The sequence below is a fragment of the Bombus fervidus genome, chromosome 8, assembly GCF_041682495.2.
Source record: "Bombus fervidus isolate BK054 chromosome 8, iyBomFerv1, whole genome shotgun sequence".
In the NCBI taxonomy this organism is placed as follows: Eukaryota; Metazoa; Arthropoda; class Insecta; order Hymenoptera; family Apidae; genus Bombus; species Bombus fervidus.
The window spans coordinates 4,602,837-4,624,747 of NC_091524.1; the positions used below are offsets into that span (position 1 = coordinate 4,602,837).

General features: G+C 37.7%; 1 protein-coding gene across 8 annotated transcripts in view; it reads left to right on the forward strand.

Annotated features, from left to right (window-relative positions):
• Positions 1 to 21,911, forward strand: part of LOC139990319 (glutamate receptor ionotropic, kainate 2) — a 119,892-nt gene that overhangs the window by 59,851 nt on the left and 38,130 nt on the right. For all 8 annotated transcript variants that reach the window (XM_072009472.1, XM_072009474.1, XM_072009473.1 and 5 more), the window contains exons 5-8: positions 4,535 to 4,710; positions 5,265 to 5,318; positions 5,411 to 5,575; positions 17,531 to 17,683. In XM_072009472.1, the coding sequence (XP_071865573.1) occupies positions 4,535 to 4,710; positions 5,265 to 5,318; positions 5,411 to 5,575; positions 17,531 to 17,683 (548 nt within the window). The remainder of the gene's footprint in view (positions 1 to 4,534; positions 4,711 to 5,264; positions 5,319 to 5,410; positions 5,576 to 17,530; positions 17,684 to 21,911) is intronic.

The window sequence follows — 21,911 nt, forward strand, 5'->3', positions numbered from 1 at the left end:
AATATTATAAGTCTGTTCGAGTACAAGGAAGGGATAAAAGGCATTCCTTCCGTTGCAGCTTAAAATGCGGCATTGCACCTTTCCATTGTCCAGGATGTTTCCTGAGAAGAGCGAACACAGAGCGTAGAATAAGGAGGATCGAGAGAAAAGATCGAAAGAGGCTATAGCGGCGGTGGCGAGAATTTCCACAATAGATGGTGATGGTCCAGGACCATGGTTCATCGTTGATTCTCGAGACGCGAGGAAACGGAATCCAGTCTTCAGGATTGAAGGAATTGAATGCTTCCTTGGATATCCCTAAAAAGACTTTGTACTATTAGAGATTTCGTATAGATGATTTGCCTGTAGATGAAATCTTGGCGGATTACACCGTAGGTCAAAAAATTACCGCCATTCAAAACTTTCGGTATTCTTTGACCTTGTTAATAAAATTTCAAGTCGTAATATGCGCAAAGTTGAAAAGGGTTTCCTACGATTCTATTACTCGGAATCCAGTGCTGCAGTAGAAGCTGAAAGATGACACGCTGCTCTGCCAGACGATCCCGAATGACTGTGGGAAAATTCAGAATTGCGTCACGTGAGAAGCTACAAAGATTAGGAAAGGGATAAGGAGGTAAAGTCTCGAAAGAAACAGAATGAAGAAGGAGGAAGAGAAAAAGGAGAATTGTTTGAAAGAAGAAGCAGATAGAAGCGGAGAGCGTGTTTGATGGAGCAAAGAGGAAAAGATAAGAAGGAAAGTGCGAAACGGGCTCGAGAGGTGGAGATTTCGCGGATTTACAGCCAGAAGAAAGGATCCTAGGGTGTTTAACGCCATCTTTGTGTCAGACACCGAGATTAAGGAGTCCCGTGACTAGAGACACCGGACCATTCGTTGTCACAACATAACGAAGGATCGCAAGGTACCTCGTTATCTGAGAAAAACGCGGAGCTGAAGACGGGCGCAATAAACCCAGTCATTATCGTAAAGGACGACAAAATGTCTTCTAGGAAATATGTAAATATCAGTGTATGTAACGAGAGCTTTAACAATGTATTTAGGGGAAAGCTCGTCAGTGCGGTGTCAGATTTATGGCATGTCGCCCTAAGGTGTGTATTATAATGATTAAGGGTTGCGTGATATATCGACGCGTGGGAGTGATAAATCATAAAATTCTATTCGATAGATATAAAATAAAATGATATAGTATGGTAAAAAGTGAAAATTTGATAATAGTCAGTTTATAAAATAAAATAACATGATAAAAAATTGTGAAAAGAGAAAATTTCATATTAGTCATTTTAATTGTTTCAATAATCCCAACGTTGGTAATGAAATAAGTAAACTTGAAATTCTCAAAACTTTTCAATTATTCACACACTATCCTTGTTATTTCTCAGTTATATAGATCTCACACGCATAATGTTAAATCTCTACAGACAAATTCAGATGCTCAGATTTACGAACATTTGATACTATTATTGTTGTGAATTTTTTAATCTCCATTGTTTGATCTTTTCCTCTGTCAAAGCCAGTATTTACAACCTCAAGAATTACTTTGTGGCAACAGAATCCTACGTCTGCGCGTGCAAAACGAGTTTATACTAAATTACCAAATCATGTGCCAATTTTGCGTAGCCCGTGTGATCTATAGATCAATTACCGATATTAATTTCCACGTACATCCAAATTTCCTCGTGCATTCTCCTAAATCGACCCTCATTCCTTACCAATACTCCGGCATAAACATTCACATTCACTCGTGATCCGCGTGAATTCTCACTATTGCATTCTCATCTATCACAAAAATGTCGGAAATCGCGGACATTAATTTCTTTCTATTAGCGAACAACGATAAAGTAACAGGATGTCACGGGCCATTAATCATCGTGATCGATTCGCTTGTTTCGATAAAATATGTAAACCGAAAAGACGCGAACAATTCAATTCCTCCGGAATACCAGCCGTTCCCGATCGAGGTGGAAAAAATGAATGACTTCCTTCCTCGCACCGTGCCGGCGCAATATTTCATCCGACAGCGGTTATCGGCATTCGAGGCACGACCGTAAGTGCTTGTCATTAAAGTAAGTAAATGCCGATATAATAATTTGTTTCGTGTCTCGAGCGGTCTTGAACGCCCCAAGAGAAATCATCCACTACCTTGAAGCGATGTTCTCCTTTTTCTTCTCGCGTTTTTACCCCCTCGAATCAGCCATGTAGTTGGAACAGTTTGCTCAAGTCTGGACTTCTCATTTGGTCGCAGGCAAAGATTTATAAACAGTCTCTCCCTTTTGATTTTTCCCTTTTATTCTAAGACCAACTGTAGACTTCTAGCAATCATAAAATACTTTGCTCATGAAGAAAAAAGGAAGATTCGATGATTTATGTTGTTATTGTCGCCACGTACTCGAGTCATTTGAATTTCAACCCGAAGAACTTTCGAAGCGTGTCGAGAGCAGATGCTGTTCGTATTGAATTTGAAACGACGAATTGTGCCAGTTCATTTAACTTGCAATGGAATTGCTTCACTCGTGTAAAATCCGCTCATTTGTAATATTGAATTGAGTTATCGTATTGCTCTCTGTTTACCACGAAAGAATTAATTGTTCTTTTTGTCTTATTAGCGATCCGTAACGAAAGAAAGTTATTCAACCGTTCATCGACGCATCCAAAAAAAGTTTCCTATAAAAAATATAATTTCAATTAAAAACCAAGATAAAAAAAATTCCAACTCGTTAGTTCGGGAATATATTGTACTTCCATTTTTACGTTGCTACCCTAACGATGTATCTTCCTTAACGATGGACAAGCAAACAATCTCCACCTCCAAAGGAAACTCAATGCTTACAAATACTGCGAACGCTAGACCAGCTTGTTTGCTATATCAGCGACAATTAAATTCCGTTTCTTACTGGAGGATTAGTTAGCCTGTCTACGGATTTACCCGCGTTAATTAACGGGTCTGCAACAGGAAAATCTGGCGAATTCTCCGCGAGCAAAATCGCGAATGAAAAATCTATTCGTCCTGTTTGCTGCGATGAATCACTCGTTTAACTTGATCGAACAATGAAATATTAACCCTTTCCAATTTCACTCTATTTCACTCGATTTTTTTTCAATTTTAATACATAAAACATGTTCCTGTGTATTATACCTCAATTAAATAGAAATATGTCAACGTGGATAGATTATTGTTTAGAAAAATATTAAGCTACATTCAAATTTGGTACAGCTTTTCAAAATATATAGCTTATCGACAGTTTGGACCACGGTGTTCCAAATGAATTCGTAATTTTTCAGAGCGATTTTATGGATTTTGCAACGGTACATTTTTGGTAATTTGAATTTTTGCAAAGTACATGGGTAAAAGTGAATTATCTATATTTTCACATGTTTTCCATTTTCATTTATTTCTGATTTCATCGTTGATGATTTCATTATTAAATCCTAGTCGTGCTGTTAAATAATTCCATGACAATATCCGATACAATGGTCGTTGATTATTAATATACATCAATAAACCATCAAAATATTTCAATATTACATTTTGGAATAATCGGCGGCAATGATCGAATTAGTGAAAGTTTGTTGATTCTCGTCGTTCGAAGGACTTGATCGACCTAAGAGAATGGACGAAACGTTAGTCCACCAGACGGGGAATCCCGGACGTTCAAGTTCCGACTGAAAACTTGAAAGGGAACGAACTCGAACCTCGGAAGACCCGCAAGTCGAGATGATACCTTGATTACTCAGGCGGTGGGAAGTATTGATTTCATCGGGCGACGCGATTCACGGGTTTCCGACCCATTAAACGGCCACTCTAATAATATCTAAGAAGATCCGCGAAGGAGCTACATATTTCGGCGGTCTCGCAATTATTGAAACGATCGGGGTCACTCGTATTCGAAAATATTTTCTTGAGAAGTTGCGCCAAATTCTTGGGACATATCTACTATAGCAATTATCGACTTTAGCTCAGCACCATTGAGCTATTTCGATCGAAAGAAAATTAAGAATTGAAGGTTTTCAAGGAAAAGTGGCACGAGTTTAATTTGAATAAACTTTCGGAAATATCAACTAGAAACGGATAAAATATTAGGTTGTCCGAAAAGTTTCTTTCGTGTTGTAAGGAAATAATAGACGCATAATGTTTTTTGTTTTATATTAGTTTATTGAATTATGCAGGAACATAATAATAGAAATAGAACGAAACGGATCATACCTAATTCAAGAAAATAATATAAAATAGAAATTGTTGTTCATCTATTATCACCTTATGAAACGAAAGAAACTTTTCGGACAACCTAATATAAGTTGTACTGTAATAGAGAAATCTGTGTGCATTTGATAATCAACTGTTGCAACAAGCCAGTTATTTTAAAAATTCAGTAAGAAAATTTTCACACATTTGATAACGTTTGCCATCGCGTGATTATCAAAGCTCGTAAAATTGATGATCGTTGACGCGAGAACACAGTTACAAGAAGCGCGAGCAGTTTCGAGTTGATTGGTTCTGACTCTAATCAATGTGACAAGTAAATTAATCGCGTGTTTCAGGACTGGTAAAGCTACGAGAACTCGTCAGGTCGCCGAAGTCTCGAGAGATCGAGGTTAACCTCAGGCAGGCCGACCCGGATTCCTACAGGCAGGTTCTCTCCGAGATGAAAAGCAAGGAAATACGGAATCTCATCGTAGATACCAGGCCGGAGCATATGCATCATTTTCTACGAATGGTAAATACATATTCCTGTATCGATTTCCTGTGCCCGTGGCTTCGATAATCCCAACGCGTCCCCAATGTAAATATCTTGCAGGCATTCCGATCTTTCTCCGCGTTTACTTTTATGCGATATTGATTTCGTAACACCGTTCCTTTTTTTTTTTTTTTTTTTTTTCTTTTGACATCTAAATCATATAACGCAACATTCGCTGCCCTGTACCTCAAGTGATTTTTCAGAAATTGAAAGTAATATAAATCCTACTAGAAATTGAATTTCATTTCTATATCTTTACGGAAAAATTGCTCTTAGTTGCGTGGTATTTCCTTCTGCGGCGTAAAGTATAATTTAGAAACAAGTTAAGCGTCGTAATCCACTGAATTATTTCATTTTAAGAGAGGTCACGGTCACAACTTCTTATGATATGTAAACTTACACTCTACTAGTAAATGATAACAATACGTAAATTAATAATCGTTCAATAAATATCAATTCAAGTTGAATTAATAATCGATCAAGCAATAAATCATCGCCATGGAAAATAAATCGATGCACGTGTCTACTTTCAGATCTTGCAGCTGCAAATGAACGACTACAAGTACCACTATCTCTTCACAACTTTCGTAAGTACACTCAGCTTCGAAGAAGAGGCAGACAGCCCCGAGGCGGGTCTTCTAAACGGTTCGGAAACGCGATCTATCCGTCCCTGTTCCAGGATATCGAGACCTTCGACCTCGAGGACTTCAAGTACAATTTCGTCAATATCACTGCCTTCCGTCTGGTCGACGCGGAGGATGTCGGAGTGCGAGGCATCTTGAGGGACATGGAACGATACCAACCGTCCGGGAATACGATCCTCAACAAATCGAGAGTTATACAGGTAAAAGTTCCATGTGACCCGAAACTCGATCATGCCAAATATCTATGTCTGCGTTCTCAGGATGTTTGCGCGATCTGTTATCGCACCGCTCTTCGATATTCGCTTCATGCACATGCGACGGATTGATTTTTATCCGGCTACGTGACTGTTTGCTCCGTTAAATGGATGTGCCAAGTCAATAGTCACGATTGTACGATGTTGGAAGGCTTCTAAAGGGATTCGAAATTCTTTTCGGAATTATAAAGAACGTTAATATAGATGGATACTTTGGATAAGATGGTAATTTCGATAAACGGTTAATTTATCAGTAGTTCTGACGATGACGAAAATTAGAATCATTGAATCAAACACTCGCGCTACAGTATCAATTTTTATAATCAGAGTCGGAAGCTTTTGAATAAAAATGTAACAATTGCTTTCGGTTTCTATTATAAGCTTCCAATTTTTTTTCTCTTTTTACAAAAGACCATCCTCAAATCTTCACCGATCAATAATCGATCGTTCTGTTAATGGATATTCTGATAATCGAGGCTCTAGTGAATTGACTCGCAATTTTTCGGGACAAAAGCAAAGTTCACCGAATCAAAAATTACGAGGTCAAGTTATTTTGGACAATTTATAGTAATCGCGAAAAATCCCGCTCCTGTCCACTGTCGTGATACTTTATTGATCGCAAAGTACGTAGCAGCGCAAAAACGAGACCGATGAGAAAGATAGGACAGAAACTGCAAAACACGTATCGACTGTTGGATGTAAAACAATACGAGGAGAAAAACTGCATAGAAAGTAACGTGTTCGATGCCACAACGGACGTTTCGCACGCTAGTAAAATAATTTGAAAGCGATCGTTGCCTGACAAAGCGAGTCAAACAAGTTTGTTAAGCCTTAATAAAGAGCTATAGAAATAGTTCGTGTTAAACTGGCACGTTCAATCAAATCTCGTTGGCGATGTGACGTTTTGGAAGGCTGCAGAATAGTGACGTTTGTACTTGGAACACGCGGATCTTCCTACTTTTCCTCGATTTGCATTCAGATTAGTGTGTCTGGCCTGGCATCAGTTAACTGTCCTGTCACCTCTCGTAACGAAACGAAATTTCGAAACGCCTGTGTTGTCGCATCTCTGGGGAATTCTGTCCCCTTTTTTTTCATTTGAAAGCAGAGAACCTAATACATATAAGCATTAGAAAAATATGAAATTTGGTAGAGAGAAACTTGTTGTTCTACAAACCTATTCCAACTTATTTGGTTGCTATTTTGGTTCGTCATTATCTTCCTTCTCGATTGAGGATTTAAAAATCCCTAAATTGATATTAAAGCTAACGTCTATATTACAAATATATCTTACCTCGTTTAAAAAATTTCTCGAAAATTCAATATTCCAAATTTTATTGGCGTATGTCGTATATCGTCTCTCTTAGTCTCTCTTATATAATTACTCGAAATTGTGTTACACTTGAGTTTTGATCTCATTTTTACAACTTGATTAAATTCCATAAGAATTTTTTACCTTAATAACGTGAAGTTGCGGTGCTGAAAATGCAAACGTCTGTCAGAGCTTAGCAGAGCATACTATATACAGGGGCCATCTGGTTCACATTCTCTTATTATTCTAGCCGACACAGTTCGTCAAGATAATCAAATATTCTACGTTTTGTTTGTCCGAAACACCGCGTCCTTTTGTGGCCACTGTTTTTCATGCAAACAAAATCTACGAGTTATTAAAAAAAAGCGACGAAGAAAAATTGGTACAAACAAGATCATACGTCTGCAATAATATCAAAAATTTCTAGGAGTAATTTCTGGCCATTTTATTCTATATGTAATAAAAAGGATAAACTCGGACATTGTTAGTGATTTCTTCGGAGAACCTAATAGACTTAAAACTAGTTCCAAATCTTAATTAACCAACTAACTAATTAATAAATAGGTTTAGATAGTATATATAATCCTGGTGGCTTTATTTATGTTACTGTAGATGTTTCAATATTTCCAGGGTTTCCTTAGAAGGTTTCCTTTCCGGGAATGCAACCCTTCGGCTTGACTGTTATTCGAGCCATTTTCGAACACTGTTTTATATAGTCGCTATAAACCACATATGTGTGTAGCTTTAGCTTCTGCTTCAATTGACCTACAGTGGCTTGTAGAAATATTCGAACATTTACCATACAAGATTTTTACATATATCTACAACATATTTATACCATATTATGTTATATTATATTATGTTATATTATTATATATCATTATCAATATAGCCGTCATAGTCGATTTTCATTATAGCGCTAATAAAATTTAAATACGTTATTCTATCTACACTGTAATGAACCGACACGAAAAGCGCGATATTTCTACATAGAATAGTTGGGCATAGGCTGGTTTGGTAAATAGATTTTTCCAGGCCTGTCAGACGTAACTACTTTTATAAAACACAGCGCCAAGGAAAACGAGACGGAGTTGGAGGAATGGCTGTCACAAAAGAAACCGCATTTCTCGCCGAGTCGGGCAACTTAATTCACTGGCTTTTAAAGTAGACGGTCGCTTAAAGTGCCCTCGAACGACTCGTTTGAATCGACAATTGCGTCCAGGAGAAATGTGTCTAGTAGAAAAGGAAGAAAAGAAAAGGAGAAAGAGAAAAGGAGGGGGAAAATTGAATTAATACCGAAGATTTTCCTTCGAAGGTACGAAACAACGTCCGGAAATTCGAAAAGGGAAAAAGGGAAATAGATATGTCTGAAGGTTTAATCGAATGATGGTTGCAGGCGAAACGAGATTATGGTCTCTGTTCGATCCGCCATCTTTTGTACGGTGACAGAGTCGTTCCGCTAGTCCGTGTTTTATTTCGAGGAAAATGGTGAATGAGGTATATGCAGAGAAACGAGGAAATACTTTGTGGAAAAGGGCAGGTAGATTAATGATTCGCCTTAATGGCGGCGTAAAGAAAGAGTTTTCTAATAATAGCGCGATGGCTGAACTTTTGTTATAGCTTGACTTTTGCACGATGGTAAAATATATAGCGCTGCATAGAAAATGAAACATTTTTTTTTTTTTTTAATTCTAATTCTTCACGATATCAAAAGCACCAATCTGTCTCAATTGCGAAAACAAAAATTTCGAATTCTCTCGTTTAGATTTAACAAGTCAAAAGAAAATGTTACAATCATTATGGACGCAATTTGACCTACATATACATTCTCTTTAACGAAACAATTTTGGGAGAGATACAAATTAATATAAATTATTTATTAAAACGTATTTTCATCGATTAATCAATTATAAAGAGAAAAAAAGCCTCAATAAATATACGCTTGCAAAGTGGCGTACGCGTATTTCCCCATTGATAAAGATTCCGCAATACTGGGAATTTGAATAAAAATACCTAGGTTTTTCCATTGGTATAAAACATAAAAATATCGAGCCACTGTTACACAGTGGCAAATAGAGAAAAGTCCTGCTCCCATCGTATCACGGACACGACCTAAATTGAAATATTACTGTTTCGTTCGTATTGTATAAAAATTCCCTTGCTATGTTTGTTTTTCGCGTTAAAAAGAATCAACAGCGATCTTTAATTTTGCTCCACGGATTTAAACAAACGATTTTCCTATCGTACTGTGGGAGGGGTGAGATTGAATTTGCAAATCGACAAGAGGACTGTAAATTTCAATTAGATCTGGGGCAAGTACAAACGAAGAGAGCAAGTTCGTTAACCGAAGAGGGCAAGTTTTTGCATAGCGCGCGGCCAAAGTTACAGACGATACGAAAGGGGGCAAAGAAACAGTGACTGTTGGCTATTATTAGTTTTACCCAATTAGTGAAATGAGCGCAGCAGTCGGCCGTCACGTGATTAAGCTCGTACGGCTTCCTTTCGCTTTTCAGCGAGATTATCCTCGGCACAAAGACAGCGAACGAAGAAAGAAATCGCATCTCAAGGTTCGTCGATGTGCCTGTTTCAGCCCCGATCAACCAAGCGATTAGAAGCTTCGGCCATGGCTCATCTCGCTGATTAAATGAACACGACCATTTTCAATGAAATCCCATAATTTTCGGTAATTTTCGTCGAAATTATTTCACCCAAAAAGCACTCTAATTGTAGGGCACTCGTTCTCGCTTTCTGAAACTTTATTGTTTCAAAAGCTTCTTACTGCCAGCAAAGTAGCGTGCCTCCCTTTCTAAACTGAACTTCAGAACAAAGGAAATTGTACGTACGGTAGTTAAATACTTTTCGTTTAAACTAACTGTTGTTCTTAACGATAGACGTCTTCTGTCGTTTCTTAAACTGACGCTCTTCTTTGTACTTTTCATACGAAGTATCACAGTTTACACGTGATATCGAATGTTGAGTAGGTAGGCTCGTAATCATTAGATATAGAATGAAATTGTAAAATTATAAGAATTTATTCCTATAATTTTCCAATAATTTACATAGAACTCTCCTGCTTCTCTGTGACACTCTTAAAGAAATTACACACATCGTACATTCTTGTCACGTGCAGGTAGATCTCCTCATGTAGCATGCATGTCAAATTTCCACGTGTATTCTTCGAATACATCTACACCCTCTGCTACAGACCAATACTAACATAACAATTCTCTCGATCCTCGATCATTCGTCTGTCATACGAATGCTTACTTTTACAATACGCGTATTTCCAAAAATAATGTCCATCTATACATAGTAACTGTATAACCCTATGTAACGAGTTTACAAGAACAGTTCTATCCTACATAATCTCAGTTCTCCTCCCTGTCACTTGTCCTCAGTCACCTTACGATTTTCCAAATTGTGAGGCTGAAATTACCTTGGACAGCCGTTGTTTCCAGACTTCCCACGGATACGATGTCACAACCGTAAAATCTACTGTCTGCTTTCACCAAGGTTACTCGTGTCCTTTCTCGATACGATTCGCCTTCGGTTGCTCGCAGCTTCAGTTCACTCTTTTATCTTCCTCGATTTTCCTCTTATTTCTCGCCGTTAAACGATCGAGTTAGCCAACAAAAAGTTCTAAAGAAAAAAGAAAACACAGCCACAATCAGCCTTAGTTGAAAGTGCCATGAAAAGAAGGAAAAGAGTGAGTTGAAAGAAGGTCGAAGCTTTTGAAGATGCATTGTGAGCTAACCACCTTGCCAAAGGGCACAAGCTGGCTCGAAATAAGGCTGTACACCTGTTAGACCGATCTTCTTGTGAAGAAAGTATAGGACGAACAAACGAGGCTCGTCTGGAAAAATAAACGCGTACCTATACGTGTGTGTCTGCGGGTCTCTTTTTCGACGAGAGCTTGTTACACGGTGGACGGTCCTTGCATACTGATCTAGTTCCTTTTATAGTGTAGAGTATCAGTCTCGTAGTAATCAAGGTGGCTGGGTCTCGCTGCCGATTGAAGGTATCGAGCGAATGAATTGAATTTTAACGCGTTACATTCGGCGATCTATTTTTTAAATTTGTTAGAGATCGGCGGCTCTTTGGAATTTACTTTCGCAATCAGCGCTATTATTTTCTAAAGACACGGATTTAGCAATTTCATGTGACTGCGAATTTGTCTGAATCTTTTAACCTATTAATGATCAGGCAGCGAAATAATACTTAAAAATTACGTGAACGTAATAAATCTGTGCTAAACAGAAATAAGCGATCGTAGTATTATAAATACTTTACTGTGTTCAGAATCTCTAAAATTGTAGAATGTAAATGAAAGAAAAAATAGCGACGAAAAGAATATTAATAAGAATATTAAATCTTTGAAATTTCTTTCCGTAGCTGCAATTTAAAAAAATTGATTGCATAAGAATGCAATGAAATGTTAGATTGACGTAACGTTGAATTTTGATAAGCCAATGAGAGAAGCTTGCCCCTTGTCGAAAATAATCCAAAAGAAATAGTATTTCTTCCACTCTTTTTACCTGTTATGTCCCAACCATCCAATGAATCACCGAATGCAGCTCGCGAGGCGGAATAACCTGGGCTTTTACCGCCATAAATCAGACTATCTCGTGCTCGAAGGGTTTTATTATTTCATCCGGTAACCGGCCTTACGATGACGAGATTCCACCGTTGGCATGGCAGTTGACTTTCCTTTCTCGTCCAGCTGCTACCCTGACAGCTGTGAATCTGACGCGCATCCTAAAGACCGCTTATTAGATTTTAAATTTCACGCCATTGTAACTAGATCTTCCGCGGCTCTATCGCGACATTTCCGACTTGTCTGGAACATTCCACGCGATCTTTCGCAAATTCTTCTACCTACCTCGTATCTATCGATCGTTAGAACGAATACCGTTCCTCTTTGTAACGATCGATACTGTTTCTCCTCCTCGTGCTTTCTATTTGCATTTCGCACATGGATACGTTCCAATAAATTCGAATCGTTAATTAATACACGACAATGCAGTTGGCATAATTCATTTAATTGGAAACGAATTCACAGCCAGTGTAAATACTTGTTCTTGCTCGATAATAAAATATACAATTGCAGGCGAAAGATAGTGTACGATTCATAGTTATGTAAATATGATAACTACACTATATTCACAATAATATTGTTGTATTAAATATTTCTTATTGTGTTGATAAAAGTCATCTCTATTATGTCCACATATTCATGATTTAATTCTTTTTGTCAATTACAACTCCTTTTTCTAAAACCGTGACGTTTTTGTACTGTTTATCCTTCAAAATTTCCTTTTATCACCACTGTACATCATCAAAATCTCATATTACCGTGTCTCTGTTCTTCCGAGTATAAAAGACTGTCCTGTCGTGGACAAAAATTTCGTGGTCGACGATTGCTCGAGATTCGCTTTAAATGCTAATGAACAATCTGATCCGCACCCTCGAAAACAGACTGTCCCGTACAATTGCCTTGGCTCTCCTCGTGATCTAGCTAGGAAAAATGACAGGACGAGCGAATTAATTTCCACCCACGCGACGATTACTCCGGTATGAAGGCTGGGACAAGGATTAAGACCCAGCGGAAGTTCTTCGCCCTTCTACACCCTTGATTTCGCAATCTGCATGTTCGAAAGGAACTCGCAAAATTTGCGGTGCGCGACGAATGTTTGCTAACTAACTGACAATCTGTCTAATTTAGAGCGGATAAACCGAGGCGTCGAACTACGATGTTACGAATGTAATATCCGACATAGGAAATATGGAATCGTCGTGAGTGTCACACAGATTTTGCTTGGAATAAATTACGACGATTTAGGGAAGAATAGATTAATCCAGATATATCTGTTATCCTATGTAAAGGGTACTTATTTCTTATTTACTTATTTATTTATTCCTTATTAAGGGTATTTATTTTTACTATCGGAATAGTGCATAGATAATGTACAATAAGTGGAACGAAAGTTTGGTCAATATATTCAAATTAATAGTAGCAAATGGCATTTTGAAAAATATAAAAGTGGACAGAGTGTCTGGATTCATAAGAGGAAACATGAACAGAATTTGGAGAGTTGTTTAAACATTTTTATGGGAATTATCATAGAACGGAAATAGGAATTAGAGAATTCACATGACTCTTAACAGAATTTGAACGCGAACTACAAGATTAACGTAACTACAGTTAGTTCGCATTAATTAAGCGCAGTAACGTATATTATACCACGCGTATTATATAGAGCAGATATAAATATAACGAAATTCAAAGCAAAGTTCTCTACCTCTAGAAATAATATACTTTAGCTACTCTAACAAATACCATAACATCTCTTACCTATTTTAAAACTTCAACTTTTTTTTATCGAGAATCACAGAGAAACTGAGGAAAGAAAGGAACCTTAAATCCCTTTGTTCAAAAACTGTAAGGAGAAAGAGCTTAATAATCTCCAGATCCTTGAAAATCCTGATCTTACCTCCGCCAAAGAGATTACCTCGACTAATTAAGCTAGCCAGACTAACAACAGATTTCTTTCTCAACTAATTTAATATTTTAAACAACCCTCTCTTCTACTAACAGAAAATTTAGGAAAAAAGATTTGTAAATTGTATTATTAAAGACAAATTAATGTATTATTAAATAATAAATTAATGTATAATTCAAGACAAATTATCTAAGATACTTAGTTAATCTTATTCTGAATGATAATAGAGAAACTCATTTAATGTTTAACAGGGTAGAGGCGTCGTAAGTTACTCACGAGATGTCTCTCAGCCTTGGGCTAATTAAAAACACGCTCCAATTAAGCCAAAATAACGAGACAGCGTGAAAACTCTATCCAGCTACGAAATTTCTGATAGCGAAGAGCGAGCTCTTTTTCAGCCGTGTGTTTTCCAATGTAGCCGCGAGCAATGGCGAACGATCTTGTTAACAAAATTGCGAATCATTCTTCACCAGCTTTGACGGCGATCTATCTGCAAATCGATTTTCTATTATAAATCCACGAGCCTCGGAGATTGAGTCGTTATTACATTTTTTCACCGTCACAATATTTATCAATCTCGCTTCTGTTTGAAATCATATGTTTCATCTCTTTCATTCTTTAGTTTCTTTTTTTTTCATGACAAATTCGTTTTAAACGTAACGCGGCATGTTGAATTCCATTCACGTCAAAATATCTGTTTTTATTGCAAAGGAAAATTATCCTAAATCGTTCCAGTTTATTGGAAAAAAGAATTCCAATTTTAATCATTTCGCACGTGTATTTCAAAAGTGTGCAACTTAAACAATCTTTTTCAGGAAAAGCGTTTTGCAACGTCTATGTACATTTTCAGATTGCTTTCAAATGTTACCAATATAGTCTAATCTCATAGGTGACGGCGCTAATAATGTTTCAGAATGTTTCGTATAATACGCGAAATATATTCATAAAAAAGAAAGTATCTAGAAGCGTACGAATGCTTTCGCGAACCACTCTGCTTCTACAATTTTCTCAGAGATCGTAATTTAAAATTCTCTCAAAACTTGGTCTCTTGCTTCCTCCACGATATATACGATTTCCTTGTTCGCTTTTATCGAGTGGAAATACACTGAGACCGAGAAAATTTCCAGTTGTTTTCATCGCAGGAGCAACGATGATAGTGCACAGGAACACAGTTATCGCTGATTATTTTCCACGATACCAACTTTCCGCCACGTGATCTTTGCATTTCCATCGAATTTCCCGATAGCTCAGTAGGAACGCGTGGAATAACGCGCGTTGTTCCACGTCATCGCGTTTCACGCTGAAACATCTACGTAACGATGTATTGGTTAACGTGAATCAATGAGTCTGGATACGTCTGCTCGATCGGTCGATTCGCTTATTAATGGGTGGAGGAGAAATGGCCAATAAATATCGGCGAAAATTGCCTCCTGTCCATGGAGAGCCAATACTTTTTCGGATAACTTGTAACGCAGCATTCGGTACGTAATTGGAGAAAGGCTAATGTCGGATGTTTCGAGAAATTGAACATATTCCTATGTTTGTGTTGTCGAAATATGGTTGGTCGGTCGAGAAAATGGAAGATTAATTTTTGAGAAGTGGAGAAATTAAAGTATCCGTTTACTTTTCTGTCGATATGATCCGTCGTTAAACATTAAGAAGAGTATGGAGGTAATTTCGATACACGTAATCCTTAAACTCGTTTTCTTGATATTACTTAAGACGTCCAAAGGAACTTGCTACGAAACCCCTGATATTTTATTGAAGATACATCATCTTCTCGATTTCATCGCTTCGCTGATTATCGCTTTATCGTTAATTAATAGGGTTCCTTGAGCATTATGACGATAATGAACGAAATATATTACTATGTTCATAAGTAGTCTGACGCTGTAGTACATTTCCGATAACACGAGATAGAGATTTTAGTGGAAAATTAATTAAAATTAATAATTGTGGAATCAGAAAATTATAAATGAAAATTATCTGTAAGGAACTCGATAATAGTATGTATATGTATATTTCTTTCTTTTTACGATCTTTTAGACATCACTGCTCAAAGTAACATTATAATAGTGTTTGTGTCGGTTTAAAAGATCCTTTAGAAATTAAGCAACCTGAAAATTACCAAGACATTTGTCGAGAACCTGCCTTAACTACCGAAAACCTGGCAAGTTCACTAAAGATCATGCAACACGGGTCTCATGGTAGCTTTACCCTGGTATTTGCTGTAATCAAACACATAGTACGTGTATATTTACATGGAAAATTAGCGCCGTGCAAGCAACGAAGGAAATTCCAGTTGATTCGCGTCCAGAGGGATACGAAAATAAGCCGAGCAGGAAATTGATTCGAACTCGCTACGCTTTGAACCCTTTGTGTTATGGCTAATTTTTTGCATAAACAACTATTCAAAATTTGTTTGTTAAAAAATAACTTATCGGATTGTGTGAAGGGTTCATTAGCGTGACGTTGTTTTTCTCGTCAAACAAAGTTACGAGGAATACGGCAAAAATAGAAAATTTCACGCACTGAAACAGAACGAATGCAATCTGATTAATGAGCCTTCGGGGCTTGGATGTGCATGAATTTGAAAACATTCTCGTCGAAATAATTAGATCGCCAGTTGAAATGGCTTTGTTATTCGTATCAGTTTCCAATACCTCGAATGTTCGACTGTATGCATATTAGTCGTATAAGTTCAATCATTATTCTTTTAATTATTGTTATTTTCAATACAGTGTACATTGTCCGAACGGAGGAAGGTGTTCGTTTCTAATTTTATTTTACACCGATTGTTTGGTATCGTAGAGGGGTTCGTAATCGGGATTCGAACCAGGATCTTTCGTTTGCCAGCAAAGTACTTTCCCAATTACCTACCCAGGCGGTCGATGAGTATTTTCTACCACACTCCTAAGTCTCAAACAATTGCCGCCTGACAATGTAAGCGCCCTCGGTCACTCATAATGCACAAAGCATATAAATACCAGTCTAAACTCATCGCTGTCGGTCAACTAGATACGTAAATCATAATCTTCTAACGTCGGGACACATCCTACTTCTAAGAATCGTAAGAAGTAAAATGTTCAACCCATCGGGTTGTTAGACCCAAATTCAAACTCAGATCTTCCGCCTGCCGGCAGGGTGTTTTCCTAATTAAGCTGCCCAGGCCGTCGACGAATGCTTTCTGCTGAACTTCTAAGTCTCAAATGGCTGTCGCCTACGGTTGAGTTAGATTTATCGCAGAAACAAAGCTGTAATTTCGTTTAGTCGAGTTTAACTATTAAATCTAATATCGTAGTTGTTTAAACGAATCGCTTGTAACAACTTTATGAAGCAATCGATAATGAACAGAGCTCTTGGAAAAGCTGACAAAATCACGAATTAATGGAACTTCGTGCAAGCGACAAATACTTCTTTAATTCCGTCAAAGCGCAATAAAATTGAAATGAATATAAAACGCGTTTCCAGGTTGGCGCCACGGTGCTAATGTCACGCTCCCGCGTCTCTTTTCAACGATTCTGACGGTAGTGCGGATAATTTCCATAACAGCGCAAGGCGTGCAGTCTCGTTTATAAAGCTCACTGCCAACAACGTGAAAAATAACCAGAATTAATTCTTCTAAATTAATTACAATCAACTCTATCCCTTCTTTCTCCAAGAAATTGTCTATCACTCTTTTCCTCAGAGATAATACATAATCAAAGATTGTTGTTTCAAGTCAATTGAAACGCTCTCCATTTCTATTTCTTTCACTATAACATTTATTGAGATGTTTTTCTTCAAAACGCGCAAACTTGAAACTTCATAGAAAAATTCCGGAGAGATAATTCGTTTAACCAGATTCTCGTTTAAATATCTACAAAAGCTTGCGATGCTTCCGCCGCGGCGCACGTTTAATAATTTTCAAAGGCGACTCTCTTTCTTCTGGTGGCTGGTGGAAGTGATTTTACCCAGCTGCATAATTTAGATGATCTGTGGACGGTCGCCAAGCAAAAAAAGAACAGCAGCTTACGAGAATATTTAACGCGGCGAGGAGCATCGCGACGTTCTGTGAATGATCTATACTGAGGGAAGACGTGCCTTTTTCAGGCGGAGCCAGCGCTCATGTACGATAGCGTGCAGGTGTTCGCTGTAGGATTAAGAACCCTGGAACAGTCGCACGCGCTCAGGCCCGCCAACATCTCCTGCGAAATGGAACACCCCTGGGACGGAGGGTTGTCCCTCATCAACTATATCAACTCGGTGAGTTTTACTACTTTTACACGTGTGCGTGTTCTTTGAAACAGAAAGAAAAGACATGGTAAAGTAATATTTCACGTATGTATTTGAAGTTCTACGTTCAAAGTCTATTCCTAAGACTGCTAGATTCTCCTAGAATTATTAAATTTCCTGAATTTCTAATGTAACGTAAAGTTATATGCAACTGATTATAATGTAAATATGATGATTAAACTATAGGTTTTTAAGCATTTGTTTGAATAAAAACTTATAAAGATGCACAATATAAAAAAAATAAAATATTCATAAATAATAAAATGCTCGTTAAAGTTTTTTAGTTGAGTGAAGCAAGTTTGTTTAAATCCTTGATTATATTTCAAGAAGTATAAATTTATTAAACGTCCGCAATCTACGCGTGATATTTAAATCCAGTTGCGTTACATCTGTGAGATTTCGTTAAATATTTTCCACTTCATATTCGAATAACAGGTTTTAATTACCACGATAACGGTAAAAAAAAGTTCTCGCGTCTAATCGAATAAGATGTGTCGCCTGAATGGCTAGGAGATTAACGTGCTAGAACATGCTAGGTATTTCGTATATCTTGAGGAAGTATTTGGACACGAAACGTTCCTCAAAACGGAATTTAATGTTTCATCGCATTAGCGACCCGCGTTATTCGTAAAATGTCTGGCTGAATGAGCGGAATGCTCCTGGAAACGCCATGGGAAGTTCCATGGACGTATTTTGTAAAATGAAAATCGCGAAGAAAAGGGTGTTCATTTCTGTCGAGCGCTTGTCCGATCCATTTTCAGTTGTCAACAAACAGTGACGTTTGTTACACTCACGAAGAAAGTTAACCGACAATTTACGATGAATTACGGATGCAAAGAGACTGGACTGCTGCCAAGAACAACTGTATTCCGGATAATTGCAAACCCTTTCGCGAGGACGAATGGCGGTTTTACAAACTCGCGAGAAATCGAGGCGTGAACGTTTTCAGTTAACGAGAAAACAGTGCGGAACGATTACATTGTGTTGTTATAGTAATATCGTTTCATTACATTCAGCGAATTTCATTACATTCAACGGGTTTCATTGAAGCGTGATTTATGAAATTTCGATTCCGTTTAATGAAACTTTTTTAAGTTTGTGGACAGTTTCGATATCGAACAGAATTATTAAAATTGGAAACGAATAAAATGAACGGTTATGATAGTTTGCCTAATTGTGACTATATCCTAAGTAATGTAATAATAAGTTAACACGATCACCTGACTAATAATAGTCTCGACAATTGATTTCGTTTAACCTCTGTTCGTGTACAACAAAAATTACACACAACTATCGACGTATCGATGAGTATCGACATCGGCTCATGTCGATGATTTACGATCGTGGCCTTTAAAACATCGTCATATACATTCGCCAATATTCGACCGCTTTGTATTCGAGCGTCGACACGTCGGAAGGTTGTTTCTATGAATTTCAATAGGAATTTTATGAACACCAGACACGGATAAATTTTATGAAATATCGAGCAGGTTTCCAGTCTGTCAGGCGCATCGGCCACACATCGTTCGAAGGCTTCGCATGTTTTTGGTTTATTGTAATGAGTAGCATTACATGTACATTCTTTGTGAGATAAAACGATCCTCGTTTGTTAATAGCGAACTGTTGAAATAGCGTGTACGTATTATGGATAAATATTACGCGTTATATATTACGACTAGACTACATTATACGTTATCAGACAGTATCGTGATACATTGAATTAACGCTTCACGTAACGAATAATTAATAATGAATTTATGAATTAATCATGAATAATGAGATTTTCCCTTACACCTTGAGCAACGTTCCGTAATTTCAACGGACAGAAAATCAGGTTGGTTTGTAATCTGGACACAATCAAGAGGTTCCACGTTCGCCAGTATCCCCTCGAGGAGCACTTATGGTCCGCTATTAATTTAACAGTGAAGTGGCTAAATTCCGATATCGATGGTCGCTTAACAATCTGTGAACATTTGCCAACCTCCCGCAGAATATGTATAAGAAAATATATTACACTGCATTTTCCTTCAATCGTTAAACGATCGTTCGATTAATTCGATTCGAATTGGAACGTATTTGTTCAAGTTACAAATTTCAAAATTGAAAATGAACAATATACTTGAACTCAACTTTGAATTCAAATAATTCACGGCTTTAATTTCAACCAGTCTTAATGAGATCGAAATTACAAAGACTGTTAACAAAACTGATTTTAACCACAGTTTGACAGTTTCGTGTTTATGAGAAGTACACCGCATAAGGAATTCGTAACGATTTTAAACGCGGTCAGTGTTTACGGTTTTAACGGCCGGTAACGAGCTGGAGCGTTCATAAACGATGCTTTTTTCCGCCATTTGAAAAGCGTCGCGTGATAACGTCAAGCCATAAAACTACTTGGCGCCACTCCAAACGCGTTTATCGCGGGATTAGCTATTCCGCGTTGTTTGTCCGTACGCTTTTCCGAGCATCTTTCGACCAAATTTTGGCACGCGCCAAGCCTTCCCCTGTTTATACCCATTGGCACCGTGCAGCTGGTTTCTTTTCTCAATTTAGAAATGCGTACTTTGCCGTTAGTGAATCGGGGAAAATGGGTCATTAGGGTTCGGTTACGAAACGTTGTTCTTCGCCCGTACTAATGGAGTCGTTCGAAAACTACTGCAACTTCGCTCGATATCTTCATACAAGATGCATTACATGAAACTTTTTCGATTGTGAACTGGAAAACATAGTACACGGACCCATGTGCCTGAGTCTCAAGTGAATAACAAAAGCCTCAAATACGAAACATGATTAATTCAAATGGATGAGTTGGCCAAAAAATTCTTTCATTTTTTGTAACATGTTTGTGTTAGTATACTTTATTATACAGGATCAGTTCATTAGTTAACTCGAATACAGTGGTATCATAGCGATAACGCCATGTCAATATCGTATGTGATCTGTCATCTAAAGCAAATATCGGACATATCATATGTTAAAGGAGAGACAGCTGTGTGTATAGAAAATGGAAATTAGAGCGTGCAATATGTGGTATAATGATTAGCAACATTTCTCTATATGTGCATCAAACATTACTCGATAACTTCACAAACATCGGTAACTTGTAACAGTTGAGTAACGAGTATCGTTAAAATTAGTTTCATATATTTACCGTGCGCGAAATAATCTTAACATGGAAGAAAACAATATACTTATTCAGAACAATATGTTATACTGCTATTATTAAGGTTAAAATATCATTGAAAGAAGCTCAGAAGAATTTGCCACAATATGTTTTCTGTGGTGAAATATGACGACAATGAATTCGTTGGTGATTCTTTACTGCAACGTCGAAAGGACCAGGTAATTCATAATGCCGGTGAAAAAAGTGCAATCGATGATTTACTTTGCCACAGTAATATTTCATCTATGTTTTGTCGGCGAGTATCGAGGGTCGCCATTAATTCTCACGCGTACTTCCCCTATTCTCTCAATTCCTCTTCACTTCCCCCCGTTCTTCCGATTCATCCCCTTTTCTCGCGACATGATTCAATTCTCACCTTCCGGGACAGAAGATACACGATTACGCGTCTAATCTCTTGCATACGACATAAGTGAGCAACCACACAATTACCAGTCGAAATCCTCGACACATAAATCAAACCAATTTCGCGATAAATCGAACAACGGTCTCCTTATCGCTCAAATGTCGATACGTCGCGTCGTATCAATAACCGTCCGGAAATTCCGTACACTATATAACCGTACGAACGTTACATACAGTGTGTTGAGAAACTTGTACAACTGTTACGGTTGGAGAATGTCTTTCTCTACGTAGAGGACGCGTCCTCGCGCTCCTGAAACTTCTTCAAAAAATAGAAAACAGAAGTGTCTTTTAGCATAAACATTCCTTATCTGAAGCAGCGCTGGAGACACAGCTGCCATGGAACTGAGCTTCGTGAGAACGTCCGGTGAGCATTGCTTTCTAGAAATTTTTAACGAATTAATCCTTTCCCGCGTGCAAATGCATATGATAAAAGATAAACTCATGACCTATCCTACCATGAAATTGTCGGATTTTTATGATATATAAGTAGCCGAGAAATCATGCCCCTCGGACGAAACGTCATGAAAAGTCTCTTTGTAACTTCGCGTTGTATTCATGAAGAAGCACTATAGTGAGATCAGGCAAAAGTTCGAGAAAAAGTTAGCCCGCGCA